This window comes from Monodelphis domestica, chromosome 2 (genome assembly GCF_027887165.1).
Source record: "Monodelphis domestica isolate mMonDom1 chromosome 2, mMonDom1.pri, whole genome shotgun sequence".
Classification (NCBI taxonomy): Eukaryota; Metazoa; Chordata; class Mammalia; order Didelphimorphia; family Didelphidae; genus Monodelphis; species Monodelphis domestica.
The window spans coordinates 55882164-55905783 of NC_077228.1; the positions used below are offsets into that span (position 1 = coordinate 55882164).

General features: G+C 37.2%; 1 protein-coding gene across 7 annotated transcripts in view; it reads left to right on the forward strand.

The window, feature by feature from the left end:
- The window catches only part of UAP1 (UDP-N-acetylglucosamine pyrophosphorylase 1), a 49511-nt gene that overhangs the window by 20137 nt on the left and 5754 nt on the right, over window positions 1-23620 (forward strand). For 5 of the 7 annotated variants that reach the window (XM_003340118.4, XM_056815463.1, XM_056815461.1 and 2 more), the window contains exons 3-9: window positions 2198-2402; window positions 3906-4081; window positions 8823-8995; window positions 18678-18871; window positions 20299-20439; window positions 21283-21471; window positions 23151-23201. In XM_003340118.4, the coding sequence (XP_003340166.1) occupies window positions 2198-2402; window positions 3906-4081; window positions 8823-8995; window positions 18678-18871; window positions 20299-20439; window positions 21283-21471; window positions 23151-23201 (1129 nt within the window). The remainder of the gene's footprint in view (window positions 1-2197; window positions 2403-3905; window positions 4082-8822; window positions 8996-18677; window positions 18872-20298; window positions 20440-21282; window positions 21472-23150; window positions 23202-23620) is intronic. The other 2 variants (XM_016429916.2, XM_056815464.1) reach the window with 1 other exon arrangement.

The following is a 23620-nucleotide window of genomic DNA, read 5'->3' on the forward strand; positions in this document are numbered from 1 at the left end:
ATGGAAATCTCAGGCCTGGATTGAAAAAAAAGAGTAGGGAGCCATAGTTGGCCACAGATCTCCTTTTTGTTATAGCATATTGTGACCACATAGTGAGCAGAGTGGGGACTATCAAGTTCATGTCTGTTCATCCTTATAATTTATGTCTCATAGAAACAGCTTGACTTAATAAAGTGCAGAATAGTATTGCCCCAGAAATACAAGTTTTTCTTTCTTTCTTTTTAAAAAAAAGTAGACCAAGATCTTTTTTTTTTCTAATTCAGTGAGCATGCTCCTTGAGATAAGGAAACATTTAAAATCATCTTTAATTTCCCATTTTGTTTTATAGATTGGTTTTGAAATTTTTTTCAAGGTCCTCTTTTTTAAAAGTTTATTTAATTTAGAATATTTTTCCATGGTTACATGATTCATGTTCTTTCCCTCCCCTCCTCCCATCCCCCTCCTGTAGTCAGTGAACAATTCCACCAGGTTTTACATGTGTCATTGATCAAGACCCATTTCCATATTATTAATATTTGTACTGGGATGATAAATTAGGGTCTACATCCCCAGTCATATCCCCATCGAACCATGTGATCAAGCAGTTGTTTTTCTTCCATGTTTCTACTCCTACAGTTCTTTTTCTGGATGTGGATAGCATTCTTTATCATAAGTCCCTCAGAATTGTCCTGGAGCATTGTATTGCTTCTAGTAGAGAAGTCCATTATATTCTATTATGCCATGGGGTATCTGTCTCTGAGTACAATGTTCTCCTGGTTCTGCTCCTTTCACTCTGCATCAGTTCCTGGAAGTCTTTTCAGTAGACTCTAGTGACTTCCTATCACCTCTAGGATCAAATATAAAGTGCTTTTTTGGCATTCACATCACTTCTTAACTCATCTTTCTCCCCTAACTACCTTTCCATTCTTTTTATACCTTATAACTACTCTCTTGCCCTATGATCCAGTGACAGTGGCCTCCTTGAAAATCCTTGCACAGAATATTCCTTTGGACAATGAGCATTTTCATTGACTGTCCCCTATGCCTGAAATGTTTTCCATCCTCATCTTTACCTCCTGGCTTCCTTGGCTTCCTTGAACTTCCAGATATAATCTCACTCTCTACAGGAAATCTTTCTAGATGGCCCCTTAATTTTAGTGACTTCTCTGCTAATTATGTCCTGTATTTTATCTTGCTTATAGCTTGTTTGTACATAATTGTTTGCATATTTTCTCTCCTATTAGATTGTGAGCTCCTTGAGGGCAGAGACTGCCATTTGCTTTTCATTATATCCATAGCATTCATACAGTGCCTGGAACATAGTAGTTGCTTAATTAATGTTTATTGACTGACTGGTTGTCTAGTTAATAAAAGGTCAAAGGATATAGATAGAGAATCCTCAAGGGAAGAAATTAGTTTGGCAGAATTGACCAAAAAAGGGAAAACGACAAATATTATAAAGGCTACGGGAAACTGGATGTCTAGCATGTAGTGGGCACCTATTATTGATATGGTTTAACTGTTGTGATAAGAAATAATAAAAGAAATGGTTTTAGAAAAACCTAGAAAGATTTGTATGAATGAATGCATGCCAAAGTAAGCAGAGCCAGGAGAATGATGTATATAATGGCAACAGTAGTATCAAAACAAATGATTTTGGAAGACTTAAGAATTCTCATCAATGCCTTAAACAACTATGATTCCAGAGGACCAAAAATGAAGAATGCTACCCACATCCTGACAGAAGTGATAAATTTAAGACATTAATTTCTGGACAAGACCAGTGTGGAAATTTGTTTTTCTTAATTATGCATTTTTGTTACAAAGGTATTTTTTTCTTTCTCAGTGGTACTGGGGATATGGAAAAGAAATGCTTGTAATTGAAAAATATAATGAAAAGATTCATATATATCAAGGACTTTCAAGTAGCCCACAAAAGAAAATGGGAAGTATATCTTATGCTTTAAGCATGGCTTCCATTTCAAATGAATGATTTTAATTAAGAAAAACTTATAAATACAATTATGTGCTGATTTCTAGTCATTCATACCTTAAAGCTAGAAATCATGCATTTGTGGTCCTCTGAGTCACCTACATATGAGTGTTAGATCAAGAAATAGTTACTTTAAAAAAAAGTTAAGTCTTTAAAGACAGAAAGAGCTATGTAACCAGACAACTTTGTGACCAGTTGGTATCAATACATTTTTTTCTCTTCTAGGACTTCTTCAGATTTCCCAGAACAAAGTGGCAGTTCTGCTCCTGGCTGGTGGTCAGGGCACAAGACTTGGTGTGGCATATCCCAAAGGAATGTATGATGTGGGTTTACCATCACATAAAACTCTCTTCCAGATTCAAGCTGAGCGCATTTTGAAACTACAGCAGCTAGTTGAAAAACATCATGGCACCCAATGCATCATTCCTTGGTAAATATGTCTTTGGCTAGTATTACCCAATATAAATGGGTTTGTAATGTTCAAAATGCATTTTCACTATAGTAATAAGACATTTGTACTGATATTACTGGGAGAAAGGGGCATTGTAGTCATATCATTTACCACTTACATTAACATCTGTATTCAAATAGTTCACCATACAAATTTTGTTAGTCATTGTGGTTTCAATTGGTGGTGTGCTTATGTGTTGTTGTTTTTAAACACCCTGTTTAAGGTTAGAAATAAGAGAGAGAATCAGATATTTCATAAGAGTAATAGAGATAGAGTAGGAATCAGCCATACTGAATAAATGTGACTTTTTAATCTGAAAATTTGTGTTAATCCTCTAGGACTTTGCCTTGTGATCGTCAAAGATAATATCTGAAAATCTAGGTTTATAAGTATGAAAAACTAAGGTTATAACTAAAATATTCTGTAACTTAGAGAATTTACTATAGTACTAGAGGTACTATAGGTAGCCTATGTAAAATAGGACATTTTAAACTCAATTCATTTTACATTGGACTTTCCCATGTGACATCTGTTGTCCTGCAAGTCAAAGGAGACATTTTGCCTTGACTTATGGGATTTTCCTATTACTTTGGGGCAGGCAGTCGTGGAAAACATGAAAAATAATTTCTCTAAGGCTAATAGTAGTTTGGTTTCTTTAATCCCTTATTTACTCCCTCTGTCCCCATATAGCATTTCTCTTTTTTTTGGTATTAATAAGGCAGAGAAAACTGAATTTCTTTACTGCTTTATTCTTTTTTAAGTCATATCAATATAAGTGAAATCATATTTTTCTCTTTGAATTGTTTGAATTGCATCTGCCCTTATATGCCTCTCCAAACTTCTTGGAATGTATATCATTCATTTCAGTATTATCTTGGAAATATGTTTATTAGGATTCTCTTGCATATGCTTAGTACTCATTGTTGAGGATAATTGACAGTCTGGATTGAATATTTTTCTACTGTTCTGATGTGTGTCCATCACATAAAGTGACACACTCACCATGCATGTAAATTTCTAGAACAGAGTTTCTATCCAGTGAGCCACTTGTGCCAGTCAGGGTAGAGGGTTATTTATTGTTTTATGTTTGGAGAGTCAGTGGGAGTAGATATTTCAAGAGGATATTTCAAATTCCATTTCAGAATTTTTGTAAAATTACTTGCAGTTAAGCTTCATTCCTACAGATGTCTCACATAAAATGTGTGCTGAAGTTATCTGGAAGAATTCAGGTACCCTAAGAGTCTTAGAAATGTACCTTGATATATTTCATAGCAGAGTCCCAGTACTGACTTAAGGAATATCCTAGGAATACTCTGTGCTTGGAGGGCAACTAATAGGAATTATCTAGGGAGAAAGAAAAGGACAGTAAAGAAGTCCATACCTCCCCAATGTTCTGCCCAGTGTAGATTACTGCAGGGACAGGTTTCCTTTCTCTGGTTCATAGAGAATCATGATTTTTGGATGTTTCTTGTGTCTTACCAGGTACATTATGACCAGTGGTAGGACAATGGAATCTACCAAGGAGTTCTTCTCTAAGCACAAGTACTTTGGTTTAAAAGAAGAGAATGTAATATTTTTTCAACAAGGAATGCTACCTGCGATGCAGTTTGATGGGAAAATTATTCTGGAAGAGAAGAGCAAAGTTTCCATGGCTCCAGGTCTGTAATAATCAGTAATATGACTATAGAGGCTAATGATATGAGTAATCAAACTTCAGTTAGCTAAGTGAGCTTTAATTGTTCTCTAAGGCTTTGATAATAAAATATGATCATTAGACATGATCTTCAAAGGACTTCTTCAAAAGTTCAGATATATAAATTACTTAATGAAATGAAAATGTTTGGTTAGTCATCCATTAGTTTTGAGATTTATTTTAGAGACTTTCATTCTCAAAAACTCACAATTAACTTGTCTTTTCTATCTTCATTCTTTCTCATTGTTGGAATAATTGCTATTGAAACATCTTTCAAAATATTCTTTGTAATCTTATCAAATGTTAAAAAAGTAATTTATGTATGTGAGAAGCCATATGGGAAGTTATGGATATTACAGAACCTGGAAAGGGATAATAATAACTCTTTTATGTCTAATCCACTCCACCCAAGTGTCCTTTATATGCAAAACTGCCCCTCAGATACTGCTTGATGGAAGAACTCCAGATGAGTAGTTAGCATTTAGCTGACATGCGCCAGGGGCTGTGATAAACTCCTCTAATTTTACAGAGTTTAATTGCATCTGAATGCCTGCATGCTTGCACACAAATGATGTGTATGGGCATAAACACGCTGTTGTAAAAAGTTGCGTTTTGATACCATTTTGTGATCATTTGATATGTTTAACCTCACTCTTCATAACATATAGTGATTGAGACACGAGATTTTAGACCTGAAGGTACTTAAGAGATCATTCATTTCAATCCTCTTCTATAATGATGAGGCATAACAGGCCTCTTGAAGACCCATTTGTCATCCCACCTTGCCTTTCCCCCTTCACCCATAATTCTGTCATTTTTTTCTCCTTACACTATATTGCTTATGCCCTATAATGGTGCCTGCTTGGTACTCTCCTTTTTTTTTTATTGGTTTCCTCAATTCCAGTTTGTTTTAGGGGAAGAAGAAAACCTTTTTTCTCACTTTTTTTCTTTGAAACCAAAATGTGGTCCTACTTTTTGATATTTCAGAAGGACTTAAATGTAAAGGAAGGCAAAGAAATAATTTGTGGATGAAGCCCTGATTTCAAATCCTGCTTCAGACTTAGTTATGTGACACTGCCTCATATATTTACATATATAACAGTTGGGGAAGGTTACAGTGTTACAGATATTTGAACTAAAATGACTCTCATAAAGATGTCCTGATCAGTTTAATTTCATGGTAAACTTCAGGTCACCATAGCACAAATCCATTGTAACATAGTTTGACTTTTCACACATGGTACAAATCAATTGTTAAGTTGATTTTGATATTGATGTGAGCCAACATTTGAGCCCCAGGGGCAGTAATTCTCCTGAGGCTAGTCTGCATATGGTCTTCAGATTGCCAAACGTACAAAGTTGTTTCCTATGGAAATAATTTCCCCCCATAACATTACTTTATTTAATTTTGTGTTTTCATAGAAACATTTAATGACGTTAGGCAGAGTCAATAACTGTAACTAGCCATTCTTATTCCTTGCCTTCTTTTTCTATGGATCATAGGATCATAGATACAGAGCTGGAAAAACCCTCAGAGGCCATTGAATTTTATCCCTCAGAAAGGCAACTGAGATCCTTGGCAACCTGATCAAGGTTACACAGACAGCCTAATACATGAAGCCTAAATTAGCAACATTCCCCTTCAGCCTTGCTCTTTATATCCTATCACCAATATGGTGGTTCCCCATGAAAGTATGTGCTCTGGGCTTTTTTCCCTCTGGGTTTATTTTGTTCGGGATCCTCTTGCTTACACCATTGCTAGCATAGTGCTAAACTGATGCGTGTTATGTCTAGTTAATACTGGATTACTTTGTTTGGCCCTTCTTTCCCTCTTATTCCATATCTACCTCTAAGATGGCCATTATTTTACTGATGGGGGAATAGCTTTCCAGCCAATAGATTCCACATGAACTGGACAGAAGTATATACTTGGGACATAAAACATTTGGTATGAACGTATTTCTTTTTCACTCCTGAACAACCAGGGAGAATTATATTGTTGCATACGGACCAAGACTGTCCCTTCATCCTTCCACGTCTCCATCCAGGGGTTGTCACTGGAAAAAGGGACTAAGAACTAGTTAGTGACTGAACCAAATTAAGAGCCCAGGTATTTTTCCTCCCACTTCAGGATACCCTCTACTGCATCATTCTGATTTCTTGGTCATATGTAAGATGTGTTTGTTTTGGGTGTTCTAATGATAGATATTTCCACATGGAATAAATTACAAGTGTTACCTTTGAATGTTTCTATTTTCTTTGAGACCATGATAATAATAATGATGATGATCTTTGATATTTTATACAGTGCTTTAAGGTTTGGAAATTTTACATATGCTATCCTGTTTGGTCTTCACAACAACTGTGTGAGATAGATGAAATCGTTATGTTTTCTTTACAAAGAAGAAAATGGACTAGTAAGGGATTTGCCCAGAGTTAATTAATTAGCCAGGAATTTGTTGAGATGGAGTTCAAACTGAGGTCCTCCTTATTCCTAGTTTAGTGCTCTGTGTACTACACCATGTTGCCTTTCCATGGAGCCTAAGTATCTGGAGGACTTCACTCTCTAAAGGGTACCATGTATGTCAAAAATTTCCTTTGGATTAGACCAGGTGCCCTCCATAATAGTGGAGAACATCTTTGGTGAGCATCTGCCTTCTTGTTTCATGCTTTGTTGGATATTGTTCCCAGACTTGGAACTATGAGGGACTGTATTCAAGTTCCATCTTAGAGGCTGACTAGCTTTGTGACCACAGGCAAGTCATAGGGACATATCATGTGTGTGTTTGGGTGAGCTATTCCTTATTGGAAGTCTTTAAGGTTACATTTTTTCTCTCCTGATTTAGGATTAAAAAAACAAACAAACATCAAAAGCCCTCTATACCCTATAAACTCTACTTCTCCTACTTGGTTACCTGACTGTGAAGATGTGTTATGCTAGAGAATATCATTTACAAAAAGCTGCCTATTCCCTTCTCCTGTTTATATGAAATAAACCCTGTGCATAGTAAGCATTCTCATAAAGCTTTTATAGTTGTACTTTGAAACTACTAATTTTTAGCAACCATCCATTTGATACAGAGAGGCAGAATGAGATAGTAGAAACTTAAAGTTGGGCTTGGGGGTGGGAGACCTTGATTCTTCTCCAATCCCGGACACTTATTAATTGATTTTCCATAGTTAAGTTACTTAACTATTAGGAACCTAAGATTCTTCATCAAGAAAAAGGAGAAAATAATATTTGATCCACTTGCCTCACAGGGTTGTTGTGTGCAAAGAATTTTGCTTTTTTTTCCTTGAAGTTCTATATAAATGTGAATTATTGTTATTAGAATAGAATATTTTCCTCCTTTTTCTCCAGAACTTAATTTTGGACCCCTTTCCCTTTATACCAAGTAACTTGGGGAAGACTCCTATATAGTATGCTTTGAAAAAAGCATATTAATATACCAATGTCTCTGCCCCACTCTGCTCCAAAAAAAGAGATGAAAATAGTTGATTAGTTGGATTAGTTGGAGTGTGTGATTAGTTGGAGGGAAAGAGACCTAAATATTTTTTCTTTGGGGGTGGAGATTTCAATTTTGAAATCCTCATGATATACTCTTATTTATTATTTTGTGAAAAGCTCCTTATTAAACATTGCCTGTGGCTTTGTAGAGAGGAAAAATATGTGGAAATTACACTACAAACAGCCTTGGGGTTGCACCTTAAAGAGATACCAGTTCATCTCCATTTCCATTATTTATATCCTTCTGATTCATTGGCAAATGATTTTTGATGATGCCTCCAAATAGTCATATTTTGAGACTGCAGAACATGTCTTTGGGGCTGTAACTTCATAATTAACTTGTTGCATATTATAGACATTAATAGAACTTGAAACCATATGAGATAACTTTTACTTTTTAAAAGAATTTGTATTTTATAAATTTATTAAATGACACACTTGAGGGAACTGAGTAAAGAACAGAGATAGGAAATTAAAGTTAGTTAGATGATGTCCTTGTTATTTTGGCTAAACATAAGTGTTTAAAAGATATGATCATCCAGGACAATGCAAAGGAACTTATGAGAAAGAACTGTGGGAACAGAAATGCAGAAGAAAAACATATCACGTGGTTCAATGGGGATATGATTGGGATTTTGATGTTAAAAGATCACTCTACTGCAAATATGAATAACATGGAAATAGATTTTGAACAAGGATACCTGTGTAACCCAGTGGAACTGCTTGTCAGTTCCTGGTGGGGGGGTGGTGAAGAAGGGTGGGAAAAATCATGAGTCATGTAACCATGGAAAAATATTCTAAATTGGTAAATTAAAAAAAAAAAGATATGATTAGGAGCAGCTAAGTGACTCAGTGGATGGAGAGCCAGGACACAGGAAGTCCTGACTTCAAATCTGGCATCAGATACTTCCTAGCTGTGTGATCCTGGGCAAGACCCTTACTGTCACATTGCCTACCCTTACTGCTATTCTGCTTTGTAACTGATATGTAGTATTGATTCTGATACAGAAGGTAAAGATTAAAAAAAAAAAACCAGTTAATGATCATCTAGCATTTGACTCCTTCCTTTCTGGAACATTTTATTTTCCAACTTTATAGTCTGAAACTTAGAAGTCCTTGTATGGCTTAGAAACATACATGGCCTTTGGGGTGACATTTCATAAGCTTCATTTCATTAATGAATTATTTTACTTCTCAGATGGGAATGGTGGTCTTTACCGAGCTCTTGCAGCCCATGGCATTGTAGAAGATATGGAAAAGAGGGGCATTTGGGGTATCCATGTCTACTGTGTTGATAATATCCTGGTGAAAGTGGCAGACCCACGTTTCATTGGATTCTGCATTCAGAAAGGAGCAGACTGTGGAGCTAAGGTAATGAATGTCCTACTTACATCAGCTGCATGGGGTTTTGATTTTTGAACCCCAGGAGTCAGTAAAGTCATGCTAACAACAATGTCAGGTTTCAAATTTGTCAAATCAAAGTGACTTTGTGAAGACCTTCAATTGTTATTTCCTGGAATCATAGGAATTATAGAGTGGAAAGATACTATGGAGGTCATTTAGGACTCATTTTCCAGCTGAGGTACTGGGTCTGGAGAGGGAAGGAGAGCTGGGGCCACACAAGACAAGAGGGCAAGCATTGGAGTCTCTGGGACATCAGACACCTCACCAAGCACTCTTTCCATTGTAGTATTCAAACACGTTGGCATTCTTATTCTCCACTAGATAGTGTTTCATTTTGGAGTTGATATTACGCAGTGGCTTGGCCTGGTTAGGCGTCTGCTTCAGACGTTTTTTAGGAAGACATTAAAGGTGGGTGGTGGCACATTTTGCAAGTCCTTCTGATGGAATAAAAAGCAATCTAAGTGTATCTATGAAAAAGGTTGGTGCAAGCTTCCCACTTAAGAACCTTATTTGAGCTGCCTTTCTTCCATTTGGCTTACATAGTCTTCACTTGCCTCTTGAAGTGGTTTGAGATGGCATTCAGAGACCTCTTTAAGACAGAATGTGCTATGTCACAACCTCCCTGCATGGCAAATAGGGCAAATATTATTATTCCTGTTTTACAGGGGAAGCGACTTGCCCCATAGTCATAGTAAGTGGTAGAGTTGGTCTTCTGATGTCAAGTCTGATGACTTGTCAACATTTTACCAGACTGATTTCCAGGAATCATCTGATCTAGTACAGGTGAAGCTTTGACATTTGACATTATTAAGCATGTTTTATATATAATCTAGATGCGCTACATATTTAAACTATACATATTATGTATTTAAACTTTTCTCTATAAGTGTGTATATATATATATGATTATATATATGTCTTTAAGATTACACAGTGAGTAGTAGAGCTAAAACTGAGAGAGACAAAGAGAATTTAAAACTCCTCCTTCCCCCAAATCCTAAACTTCATATAGTTCTTCATCTTGATGATTTTAGTGATTCTTGGAGAATCCTCACCATTCACTGACAATGAAAATTAGCTTTATGTCCTATAGAACTTGAGACTATTTGTATTTAAGAATATATGCTTTATGAGAACTACAGAAAACTAAAAACTTAAATAATGTTTTGTTAGAATGACAGAAGAATTCATTCTGATTAGCTAGCAGTACCATCTGTTTCCTTTGAGTCTGAAAAAAAAGTGGCCTTGTGTTAGTTTTGCTCCCAACAGGGATAAATAGCCTTATGGCCTGTTTTGGTCTTCTCTGTTGAAGAATAGCCCAACATTGAGGCAGTGCAGTGTCCGCCCATTTGATTGGAGTCCTAACCCTATTGCCTATAACAAGGTTACTCACAGTGAGAAATAAGAACAAAATTCCAATAAGAGAAGAGGGAGTGTTTAGAAATTTGCTGCAGCTTAGCATTATCATCCCATTCTTGTCTCTCATTGTGGTGCCCTGACGCTGGGTTCTCAAAGGTTGAAAAACTGCCAGAACACAAGCTCTGGTGGGCCAGTCCTGGCTGAAGAGGCTTTGAGTATAGACTTGGTCAGGGACTCTTTTTGTCTTTAGTACCAACCTAGACCAGTTACCAGGATGCTGGAGGGCATTTTTTTAACCCAGCAATTCTCAAATATCATCTGAGTTTGAACTGTTCCGACAAAATTATGATTTCTTAAAATATTGAAATAATAGGACAGACAACTAGAAGCTAGTGGTGTCTGGGGAGACAGAGCTCACAGGTCTAAGAAGACTGCCTTTTTGTCTCTTTCTAAAATCTGTTTCTCATAGATGTAAAATTTATGGATTATTTGTCATCCCTTTTTCTATAGGAAACACCTAAGATCCACTAAAGGAAACAAAATGTAGTTCTCACTCTTGTACACTTGGTGGCACTCTTCTATTCAATATCCATTTGTTCCTTTAGCCCACACTAAGCATTCTGGATTTTACAAGCTAAAAGGGCTCTTTGGGTAGGAGTTAGAAACCATCTAGTCTAATTACTTTCTTTACATTTTACAGGTGAGGAAACTGAGTCTCAGAGAGGTCAAAAGGCCTTCAGAGAGGCCCTTGGTCAGAGATACTGGCACTTGAGCCTTTCCTTCTTCAAAGTCCAGTGCTGTCTCTGAGCTTATTCACTGAATGAAGAGACACTTTAGCTTCTAGAGAGGTGGATTGTGTGCTGGACTTGGTAGTGAGGAGACCTTAGTTCTAGTCCCACTGCAAACACTGGTTGCATGATCTTGGATAAGTACATAAACTAGTTGTTGTTATTATTGATCTCCTAATTCTGTTTTTTGCCATTATAACACACATATCCTTTTGATATGGATTCAACTAGGTAGATCCCCCAAAGCTCAAATTCTAGAACTTTTTTGACTATGAAACAAAGCAGTTCAGTTTAGACCAATTTCACTAACAATGTTACTTTTACAAATTCTACATGTAACAGTGTCTTTTGTCTTATTAATAGTACTATGTAAATGTTTTGTTGGCATAATTTTAGAAAAGTTAAACTGATTCTGATATAATTATGGGAATAATAATCACGATACTTTATATCATATGAAAGTAGGATTAAACCTGCTTTATGTGTTTTTGAATGGCACAACTAGTATTTTTTTAAAGGTCACTGAATCCTATGTCTCCAGTGTTCCAGAGAAATGGCCATTCATCTTAGAAGCAATACTGTATGTCGGCTCCAAAGCAGAAGAGCATTAAAGGCTAAGCAATGGGGCTAAAGTGACTTTCCCAGGGTCACACAGCCAGAAGTGTTTGAAGCCAGCTTTGAATCCAGGACCTCCTGTCTCTGGGCCTGGCACTGTAACCATTGAGCAACCCAGCTACTCTCTACAGAACTAGTATTAAAGGGTGGAAGCTATTGAGAGGAAGATTTTGATTCAGTATGATAATTGTAATGTTTGTTTTCATTTACATAATGCTTTAGGGTCACAAAATACCTTTAAAAATGGATACCTTTTAATTTTTACGTGATGTTCATTACTGAAAATATTTAGTTTTTATTTCCTTTCTCCAGTGAGCTATCTCTTATAAAAAAGATAAAAAAGAAAGGCAAAAAAAAAGCAGTTTGAGTTCAGCAGAACCCACCAGTGCTTCAATATATGTGGTATTCTCTAGCCACAGTCCCTTCCTTACCTTTTCAGTGAAGGAAGGAAGTGCATCTTCTTAACTCTTCTCCAGTGCCAAACTTGGTTATTACCCATATATAACATTTAGCTCCCCCATCCCCCATATCTGTGTTGTTGTGGTCATTGGCTATATTGTTTTCTTGCTAACAGAACACTTTGACTTTCACTGTCTTACTATATGCTTGGTGCATAGTTACAATTAATAAATGTTTTTCATTCCCTCATTCATTTCATTCTCATGAAAGTGTTGTGGGATAGGAGATGTAGGAATTATTATGTTCTTAGTGATAAAATGGAGCCTTATCCTCTCTTAACCTCTCTGAAGTTCAGTTACCTGGACCAAATCTTTTAACTGACCTCCTTTCCTCTGGTCTCTCCTGCCTCCATTCCATCTTCTATTCAGATGCCAAAGTGATGTAAGTACAGCTCTGACTAGGTTGCTCCTCTGCTCAGAATCCTTTACTGGGGCTCCACAGGATTAACCACAGAGGCACCTGGTTTGGAGTGTAAAGCCTTTCCTGATCTGAGGCCAGCTGATCTTTCCAGGCCGATTGCATAGTATTCGTGGATTCTTCCTATGTTGTAGACAAACTGGCTGCCCTGCTCTTTGCCATGTACATATTTTTTCTCCCATCTCGGTGCCTCTGGTCAGGCCCTTCCCCATCTCTGGACTGTTCCTTCTGTTCACTTCTCCCTCTTAGAATCTCTAGCTTCTTTCAAAATTAGCACAGCATGAGAAGTACATGAAGACCTCTCCAATTTCTCCTAAATGGCCTCCCTCCAAATTACTTTGTACCAGTTCATGCCTACCTATCTATGTAAACATCTCCCCTCAAAAGATAAGCTTCTTGAGAGCAGGTATTATTTAATTTCCTCCCTCCCCCCATATTCCTCGTGCCTAGCACGTAGTAGGTATTGATTGATCTAGGCCACACATAAGGGATGGAATCTTGATTCAAACCTAAGTTTCCTGACCCCCCACTTCAGAGGTCTTTCTACTTTCTTTACCACACTCACCTATCTGACAGAGTGGTACACTGTAGAATGAGTGGGCTGTCTTGGATGGTGAGCTCCTTCCCATAGAAGTATTCAGGCAGAGGTTGGGTGGCTACCTCTCTGGAAAACTGGAGATGTTGAACTCAGTGACCAGTAAGCCCTCCTGATTCATAGAGGCTACAAAATCAAGGAGTGTTTTTTTTTTTGATGATACTTAGAAATGGTAATCATAGGATGTAATCAAATAAATTTGGAATAGTTAATTTTCTGATTATTTTGTACCAATACATTGGCTTTCTAGCTGTCTATTGCTTCATTAAAAAGATATTATAAAAATAAATGAAAACTTTTTCAAAGGCTTCTGGAATAGAAAGGATTAGTCAACCACCTCATTTTTGAACACCTGCTATGAATATTTAAGGTACTCAAAAATTATAAAAATAAGTAATAAATACACTATTACTTTTTTTCTTAAAATACATTTGTTGATACTTTGCTGGAAAAAAGGAAATAATTTTCTTAACCTTTTAAAATCTGTTACAAATAAAGGAAAATGAGAAAAATATGTTCATAATTGTCACACAGATACTGGGTAAAATCTAAAACAATTCAATTTCAAAATGTTTCATCATTCCATCACCAAACTTGAACTTATTACTTATTTGCATCTGCTCACTGCTGAAAGAAATTGGTAATGTTAAAGGATGCCAGAGAAACATTTTGTTACAAGGAAAGGAGATTGAATGTCTGGACTTATTCGTTATGATTTTAGCCCCAGATTGGAAACATACAGGACACAAGGAATAAAAGTGCTGGATATGGAACCAGAAAATGTGGAAAGATTGAATCTGGAAAAATAGAATGGAATATGAATTTGATTGGATGATATTGGGCATCCAACAAAACCCATCTCTGAAAGAAAATCCCTTCTCCAACATACCAGACAAATGGTTTCCTGATATAAGATAAGGAAAGAGACATTCCACATTGAGGAGAGAACAGTCTCTGAGAGAGACTAGCTGAAGAGAGAATGGAGGAGGGGAAAGAAAAAAAAACTGGGAATTCTAAAGAAGAATCAGAAGCAGGAAGATCTGACTGGCAGTTTGCTTCTGGCTTGGGGAAGGCAGAGGAGAGAGGTGGATTCCCTAAGCTGAGAAGAAGCCTATTTCTTTGGAGATCTACTGTCCCTTCTGAACCCCTGAATACCTCCAATAAGACTCAGTGACAGCAGTCTAAAGTCCTCAGTGGGATAGTGGATTGGGACTTTTGAAGGGAGCCATCCACAGACCTTTTTCCTAGGATTTCTCTCTGTCTCTTTCACCCTTACTTGTCCCTGGACTCATATTTTTAAGGTCTAGCTAGTTGAGAGTAGGGACAAGAAGCAGTTGGCAAAAGGGAGAAATCAGGGCTGAGAAGCCTGTGACCATCCAGTCTCTTGGGGGGGGGGGACAACCTGCAAGAGGGGACAATCTGTAGGACTTCCCTGTTTATCCACTTTCCTACCTTACATCCTTGCCATCCTCTTCCTGCTTGAACTCCAATAAATTATTTGAAATTTAAGATTTAGGTTTGGACCAGTCTCTAAACAACATATAAGGGGATTGAGGATTTGGGGAGGGTCACACCTCTCCCCAAAAGAGGGTTGACTTCTAGATCCCAGTGATTCAAGATTGCCTGACCAAAGGAACTGACATCTTTCCTTGGCAGCTGAGTAGTCCTAAGACCTCGAAAGGGGCTGACAGTTAATGTCCCTGGGAGAAGCAGAGGCGTAAGAAATCATCCTGCCTCTCAAGGATAGATTTGCCTTCAGGAGCCTAGGTTCCTCTTCAGGAGGCATCTTGCCATCTTACTGAGGCATTCCCACTCTAATCTCCTGTCCTCCATCTCCCAGAAACATCTCTGGGAAGACATACTCCTTTTCTTCAAGGAGACAGGACTTGGCTTCTCTCCCACCAGAAGTAAAAGGAAGAGAAGAAAAAATACAATCCTTTCACTCACTCTTACCCCTATTCTCTCTTTCTTCCTAACACCACCTCTTCTCCAATTCCTTCATTACATTGAAGAAGCTCAAGGAGAAGGAACACACTCCTTTCCTAGAAAACTCATTCCAATTTTAAATACTGTGGTTAGGACATTTTTGATTACCTCAAGCCTAAATTGCCTTTTCACAACTTCCACTCATTGCTTTAAATTCTTTCTTCTGGCCCCATGCAGAAAAAGTATAGTCTTGTGTCAGCCCTAAAATAATTGAAAATTATTTTATGCTCCTCTAAGTATTCCTTTCTCTTAAGTTAAACATATTCAGTTTCTTTATCAGATCCTCATATGGCATGAACTTGAAACTCTTCAGTGTCCTGGTTATCTTTTTCTGAAGTTCTCCAGCATATGATTCTTCCTAATATGTGGTGCCCAGAACTATGCACAATGTTCCAGAAAGTGAGCTGGTAATGGTACAAAGCAATAAAACTATCAAGTCCTTTCTTCCGGCTCCTATTGCTTCTTTTAAATGTATCTTAAGATTACATTGTTTTCTTGGTTACCATAACACACAACTGACTCATCCTAAACTAATAGCCCTTTAATACTGCTACATCTTTTTTCAGAACTTTTCTCTAGCTAGACTTTACTTCTATCATTAAGGCAATTTTTTTGAACCCATATAACCCAATTAATCATCAAATTCCCAGTTGTCTCTGATTGGCCAAACTGATTCACAGTGACACCAGCAGTGTATTAGTGTTCCTGTCTTCCACAGCCCTGCCAGCTCTTTCTCACTTTGCCAATTTGATGGGCATGAGATAAAACCTTATAATTTTAATTCTTCTTTCATTTGTTAGTGATCTGAAACACCATTTCATGTGGTTCTTGATGCCCTGCAAAATTTTTGAAAAGTGTTTATGTTTTATGACAACTTGGGTACATGGATGTCATTTCAAAAATCCGAGTTGAGTGATGAATTCCTTGTGCAACCACATGAATCTCTTCAAAAACTTTCATCTTCATTGGATTAATTTGTGTTTCTGTACAACATTTCTTTTTCTTTTTTTTTTTTTAAACCCTTACTTACCTTCCATCTTAGAACCAGTACTGGGTATTGGTTCCAAGGCAGAAGAGTAGTAAGGGCTAGGCAATGGGTGTTAAGTGACTTGCTCAGGTCACACAGCTAGGACTAGTGTCTGAGGCCAGGTTTGAACCCAGGACCTCCCATCTCTGGGTTTGGCTCTCTATCCACTGAGACACTCAGCTGCCCCCTGTACAATTTATTTCTTAAGAGAACCCCATACTGTTTGAATTTATTGGTGTCTTCTCAGTCCTTCCTATGAACTCAAGCCCTCCGTGGTTCTATAGTTCATATTAGATGGTGCCTTGCCACCCCTTAATTATCATGAATAGGCAAATGACCTGGATGAAAACTCATTTATCCTATATATTTGCCAGGTAGCTTTATCTTTCCAGTAAGCTTACCTTTCTGTTCAGTGTTGCTTTGATTATTCTCTGAAGTTCCTTCCAGATGAGCTCCATGGAAGCAAATGATGAAACTTCCCCATTCACTTATTTAAAAAGTGGTCCTCATGTCAGAGCAAGCACATCGAGCTCTCATTGGTTTGGCAACTGAATGCTTGATGGTGGCTTCAGTTATTTATACATCATCATCACAGACTGTGTTTACTTCTTCTGTTCTTAATATTGAAGGATAGTTTGTTTAATCTAATGAACATGTTCCAATTTAATAATAACAGCACTGTACTACACAATTTGGGGTTATTGATTCTAAGAATTCTACAGCATTTCGGAATTGAGTTTATTAGAGCCTTACTACAAGTCTTACAAGGTAGATACCTCAGGGAGTGCTATTTTGTATGAGGACTAACTCAGATTGAGAAGCTAAACCTAGGCCTTCTTGGTGCCTCTGTTCCATCTATTGGCCCACTCTACCTCCTATAAGCATTTGCTTCAAGATGAAGTTTTTTAGCTTGGCTTAGAACTAAAAACTAATTATTTTCAAACAACCTGAGTTCTTAATTAGGGTAACTAAGAAATGTCTTCAAATGAAACAAAATTCTTAAATCTTCCACTGTCCTTTGCTCTGGTAATTTTTTGCTTTCATCTTCCTTTTGGAAACTTGATTGTTTACTGATGCTTTTATACTTATCACTCATAATGTTTGTTTAAGCCCCAATAAAGTTTTTCTGATGCTGTCAGCAGATATTGTAGTCTTTCCTTGTTTGACATCCACTTATTGAGGCTGGAATGTTAAATCTATGTTTTGTGTAAAAGAGAGTCTGCCAGAATTGCCTAATTTTATTTCTAGGTAGTAGACTTCGACTTGTATTCTTATATAGTCACACCACCTAGAAGTATGCAAAACCAGTTGGTGGTATTCTTGGGAAATTATTTCTCTTTCTTGTTCTTTTCTTCTCCTTCTTCCAAATACCTGGCACTTTTAGTGTCATCTTTGGTTGGAAATTCAGATATTTTGTATTTGATCTACCTATGTATATAGTCCATGTTAAAATCAAGGCTATCTGATCTATTGGCATTAATTCTGTATGAATTTGAGACTCTTTACTCAGTTGATGCCTAGGGATTGTGAAACATAGAACTATCTTCATAGCTAATATTTACATAGATGAATAGAAGCCCAAAGAATCATCTTATTTCACTTATCTTTTGATTAGCTCTGGTTAGGTTCTGATCAACTGCTAACAGAACAGGCACAAATTTAATATTAGAACTGGGATTAAACTCCAGGTTTAAGTATTTCTAGTCCATTTTTCTTTAAGATATGTATATCAATTTGAATTTTATATACTCATATATGTATATTTTTAAATGAATCTTCTAATTGGAGATTTATAATTAGGTAAGCTGACAAGGATGGAGACAACTCATCTAAACATCAAATTAAGAAATATTCTGTATCAAAGCATATAAAGATTTTCAACTAATCTACAGAATTGTGTTTCCTCTACTGCATCATATCATTAGTCTTATATTCCATTAGGTTGTGTAGCTGATCTTGGGATCTTAAAAATTATTTTAACAGAGGACAACTTCTGTTAGATTCTCCAAAACTGGATAGTCTTTGCCTTTAGGCTTGGCTAAGAAAGACATATCTAGCTTTTGAAGACTACTAGTCTGACATTCCTCTAAACCAGTTCTTTGCTTTTTTTATATAATGGACCCCCTAGGGCAGGCAATCTGATGAAACCTTCATGCTCCTTCTACGAATCTCTTTTTAAAAAGGCATAAAGTATATAGAATTACAAAGGAAGCCCATTATTTTGAAATAGAATTATCAAAATTAAGTTTGTAAAAATTTCATCAACCCAGGCTTAAAAACCTCTGACTAAAGGTTTTTTTTTTTTTTTGCTAGTGGAGATAGTCTAAACAAAATCATAGTAAAGTATGCTAAAGCATGCCAGCAGCTTTTGAGTGTTTTCTCTTTTGTTTCACTTGTGGGCAGGTTGTGGAGAAGACCAATCCTACGGAACCTGTTGGGGTGGTGTGTAGAGTTGATGGTGTCTACCAGGTGGTAGAATATAGTGAGATCTCACTGGCCACAGCCCAGAAGCGAACCCCTGATGGACGGTTGCTGTTCAACGCAGGGAACATTGCTAATCATTTCTTCACTGTGCCTTTCCTGAGAAGTGTGGTCAAGTATGGACATTCTAGAACCCTTGATCCTCTTAGTCATTCTTTAACGAGACACAAATCCACTTCTGTATTCCTTAACATTTTGTTCCTGGTGGCTTGAAGTGGTTGATCCCCAAATCAGAAGCCAGGAACCTCTGATGTGGAACATTTGTACAGTGCTTTCTCAGTTACCAAGCTCTATCATATCCATAATCTCACTTGACCTTTATAGTAACCCTTTGAAAGAGGGAAAGAGGTTTACCAGCTATATGACTAGAAGTAAATTATTTACACATTCTAAAACCTCTCCCTTAGTTATTCCTACCTCCCTGCTCTTATAAGAGTAATTTTGAAAATTAAAGGAGGTAATGAATATGCTAAGTGCATTGCAAAGCTCTTTACAAGGGTAAAAGAATTTTTTTATTATTCATTAATAACTTTTTTTTTTAAATATTATTTTATTTGGTCGTTTTCATACATTATTCACTGGAAACAAAGATCGTTTTCTTTTCCTCCCCTCCCCCTCCCCCTCCTTTCCCTCTCCCATAGCCGACGCATGATTCCACTGGTCATTAATAACTTTTTTTATAAAAACCATCTTTGCTAAGTTTGGGAAAGCTGAATAGTGGGAGGATGATCAACTAATGATGAATTTGGTCATAGAACTCTTGAAGACCATCTGTTGGTAGGAAGAGGCTGTAATCTACCTGTGTAGAAGGAATACTCACCCCAGTGAGATTAGAGATCTTTTGAAACATTGAAGTATTATCAGTAGAATTGTCAATCTCAGTAAATATTTTAAGTGGGTACTGTGTTAGGCACTATATCAAGAACCAGAGATACAAAAAAAAGATGGAATACAATCTCTATGCTCAAGGAGCTCACAGTCTAATGGGGGAGACAACATGTAAACAACTCTGTACAAATCAGATATGTACAGGCTAAATTATAGGAGATAATCAGTAGAGAGAAGGCAGTAGGATTAAGGGGTAATTTGGAAAGGCTTCCTGTAGAATGTGGGATTTATCTGGGATTTGAAAGAAGTCAGGGAAGCTAATTTGGAGGGATGAGGAGGGAGAGAGTTCCTGGCATGAGAGGCATTCAGTGAAAATGCCAAGTTGGTAAAAAAAAATGAGAACATAAAAGGAACCAAAAAATGAGGTCAGATTCATGAGTTTGTGCTGTATTTTTGGTCTCTTAATATGACTATTGCAAATTGATTTCCTTACTGTAAGAATAGGTATATCTGTTCATTTTATAATTTAGAAGTGGATTGAAACTTACTGTTGGTACTGGATACTTTTAGTATTTTATTACTGGCAGTTTTGGTGTAGAAAGTCACTAAATGATCAAGAACAGATTTAGATTGGAAATTTGGGAGCAAACAGATAACATCAATAGATTACCCACCATTCTTGGAAGCTGATGACATCATTCTTTTCCCCATCTAGCATTTATGAACCGCAGTTGAAGCATCATGTGGCTCAGAAGAAGATTCCATATGTGGATAACCAGGGGCAACTAATTAAGCCGGACAAACCCAATGGGATAAAGATGGAAAAATTTGTCTTTGACATCTTTCAGTTTGCTAAGTATGTTTTTTTTTCCTATGCCCAAACAAGATTAAGCAAATTCATTGTAATGCTGTCTCTTACTCTCTGAGCTGCTTCAAAGAAACTCTTGAAGACATATTATGTCTGTGATACCAGACATGGTTATTTGATTATAAGTATTCAGTCTAGACTTGCTATCTCTACCCCATGGAAAGCCTCTGTCCTAACAGTTTGGTTAGAACTGTCCAGGGGATAAATTCCTGGTTTCAACAGTTACCTTATCAGGCTGACTGCCTTGCAAACTTAACTTTTTTTTTTTTGAGCTTTGAGTTTGTGTCAGTTAAGCTAAAGGTTCAACTGCTTTTTATTTAGAAGATATTTCTGACCTCTGAATAAATGTTTGTCCCAATGCAAGTTTCTAAAACTGCAGAGCTCTCAAGTTTTATTAACATAAGAGAACAAGAGTTAACATTTCCTTTGCTATGAATAGCTTCTCTCTCAATTCATCTAAGCAATTCTTTGGTCTCTCTCTATCCTTTTAATATTTTTGACTCCAAACAAATTTTAGCATGGTCTTTCCTCAGGTTAAAATTTCTAGTTTTTCTGAAATACAGTTTTAGTTTGAGACATGAAGATACTACTTCAATTTCACATTGGAGAGAAAAATCTCAAGTTTAAAATTTGTAGCATTGAGATTGATATATATATATATATATATGTATATGTATATGTATGTGTGTGTGTATGCATTAAATTATTCAGCATTCCTTTGGGATTAGATTGAAAGAGCAGGAATATTGGAGATCCAGAAAATAGCCATGTTGGGAGTTAGAGAGGATATGTATTATTTCACAATAATTTTCTCTTATGGTTCTACTCCAGGAAATTTGTGGTTTATGAAGTATTGCGGGAAGATGAGTTCTCCCCCTTGAAGAATGCAGATAGTCAGAATGGGAAGGACAATCCTACAACTGCAAGGCATGCTTTAATGTCTCTGCATCATTGCTGGGTCCTCAATGCTGGGGGTCACTTCATAGATGAAAATGGGTCTCGCCTTCCTGCCATTCCACTGTAAGTATGACTCATGTGGATGCTGTGCTCCTAATCATTTCCCTTGAGAGGACTGTATCTCTCTCTCTCTCTCTCTCTCTCTCTCTCTCTCTCTCTCTCTCTCTCTCTCTCTCTCTCTCTCTCTCTCTCTCTCTCTCTTCTCTCTCTCTCTCTCTCTCTCTCTTGCTCTCTCTCTCTCTCATATTCCATTATTCTCTACTCTTTTAGAAAAGAGAAAATAGAGAAATAGAAATATGAGGTGTTTTTTATTAAATAATTTGTTTATGATGATTGCTCCAGATAAAAGAGACTATTTTCTAGATAAAGATTTAACTTCTTTGAATTTCTCATTACTGTATCATACTGTCTTATTATTAGTTCCTGATTGAAAGTAGATCATTTCTTTCTGTGTGCCTCACACATTATGTGGCGAAAGAGGCAACATAATGTAGTGAACAGAGAAGGGTCTTAAAGCCAGGGAGAGATGGATTCCAGGGCTACCCCTGACATATTTTGGCTTTCCGCCAGAGGGGTCAGCCTTGTGCCTGTTCTCCTTTCTATACTGGGGCAGAACTCCCATGTGTAGCCTGAACCAGGTTAAAATGTCATTGGGAAACATTTAATAGAATAAAAAGTACAGAAAGACGCAGAGAGACGAGTCTGTGTGTGGCCCTTATGCTGACACCTTTGCTCTAAGCAACTCTCAGTACAAAGAAGGTGCTAACTTGCATCAGTAAAGGAAGTTTCCTTGCCCAGGAGTTCCCCAGGCCAATGAAATCCCCAGGTTCAGCTCCTCTTCTTATCTCCATTATGTAATATTCTCCACCAGACTTAGCAACTGAAACATGTCAGACAAATTTTTTCCATTTTCATCTCATTGAGTTTGTATGACTTACCTAGTTGCTTCCACTCCAGTTCCTAGATGTCCTGATTACTTGGAAGCAGCTGAATTGCTGCTGTCACAAACTCTGAACTCCCATCTCCCTCAGAGATCTCAAAACAGCAGTGAATTTGGTCTCCCCAGTTCTAATTTTAAGTGCCCTGGAGGGTAATGCATTCCATTAATGCTCTTCAACCCTCTTGGATTAAGAATATATATTACTTTGGATTTTCAGACATTAGTAATAGCTCTAAGTATTCAAGATATAGATAAAATAATGTGAAAGATATGATGGTTTTCTTATTTTCTGTTTAAAACACTTCACTATTGCTGGAGGCCTGACTAATGACACATTATGAATTGACTGCCTGGGGAGGGTTGTGGCTAGTGAGCCCCCTATTATCACTGGAGATGTTCCATTAGAGCTGGCTCTCTCTCCTGTGATGATTTTGCAGATGGCATTCATGCTTTGGATAGGAGTTGGACTAGATGATAGATGAACTCTTTTCTGTGTGATATGCATTTCATATTTATTGGCAACACATTAATGTCTGCCTTGTGAAAGAGAATGTGATCTCTTTCGATTCATGGGAAAAAGTTGGCAGATTTCTGCATAAGGGTTAACAAGGTTGATCTGTGAGTACCCTGAAGTCAATCTGTCTTGTATCTTTTTTTTACTTTGATTTTCTTTGTCTTGCAATTTCAATATTAATAACAAAGTAGGGTAGGCCATTCAAGTGTCTTGTGTAGTCTCATTGTCTTTCATTATTATTGTTTTATTTTTGTTCATTCCCATTAATGCTTGTTTATTCCCACATAGCCATGCTACAAATGGAAAGTCAGAGACCCTCACAGATGATGTCAATCACAAGTAAATATACCTGGCTGCTTGCAGTGCATGGTGATGGGGCTATGCTTCCCTGGGTACTAACGGGCCTTGCAGCTCAGAGTACTGAAAGCCTTCGAGCCACCTTTGGGGAAAGACATTGACTTGAGCTTTTGGAGGGCTGCATTGCTTACCTGGTGGTAGGCGTCTGGAAGACACTAACGCAAAGAATTGCTGTGCATGTTGGAGCTGGAGCATGCTTTACTAAAGAATCTGACAGAGGGTGGTCAGGTTTGTCATAAATAGACCAATTCTAGAGTGAGAGCAAGTTAGAGGTGAGCAGTGGTTAGTATGGTTTCAGAGGACCCTCTAAGGATTCACTATAGATAAAAATGACACACTTAGCTTTGAGAATTGGGCTTGTGTGGAAGAAGAAAGTGTCTGAGACACACAGACACTTCATT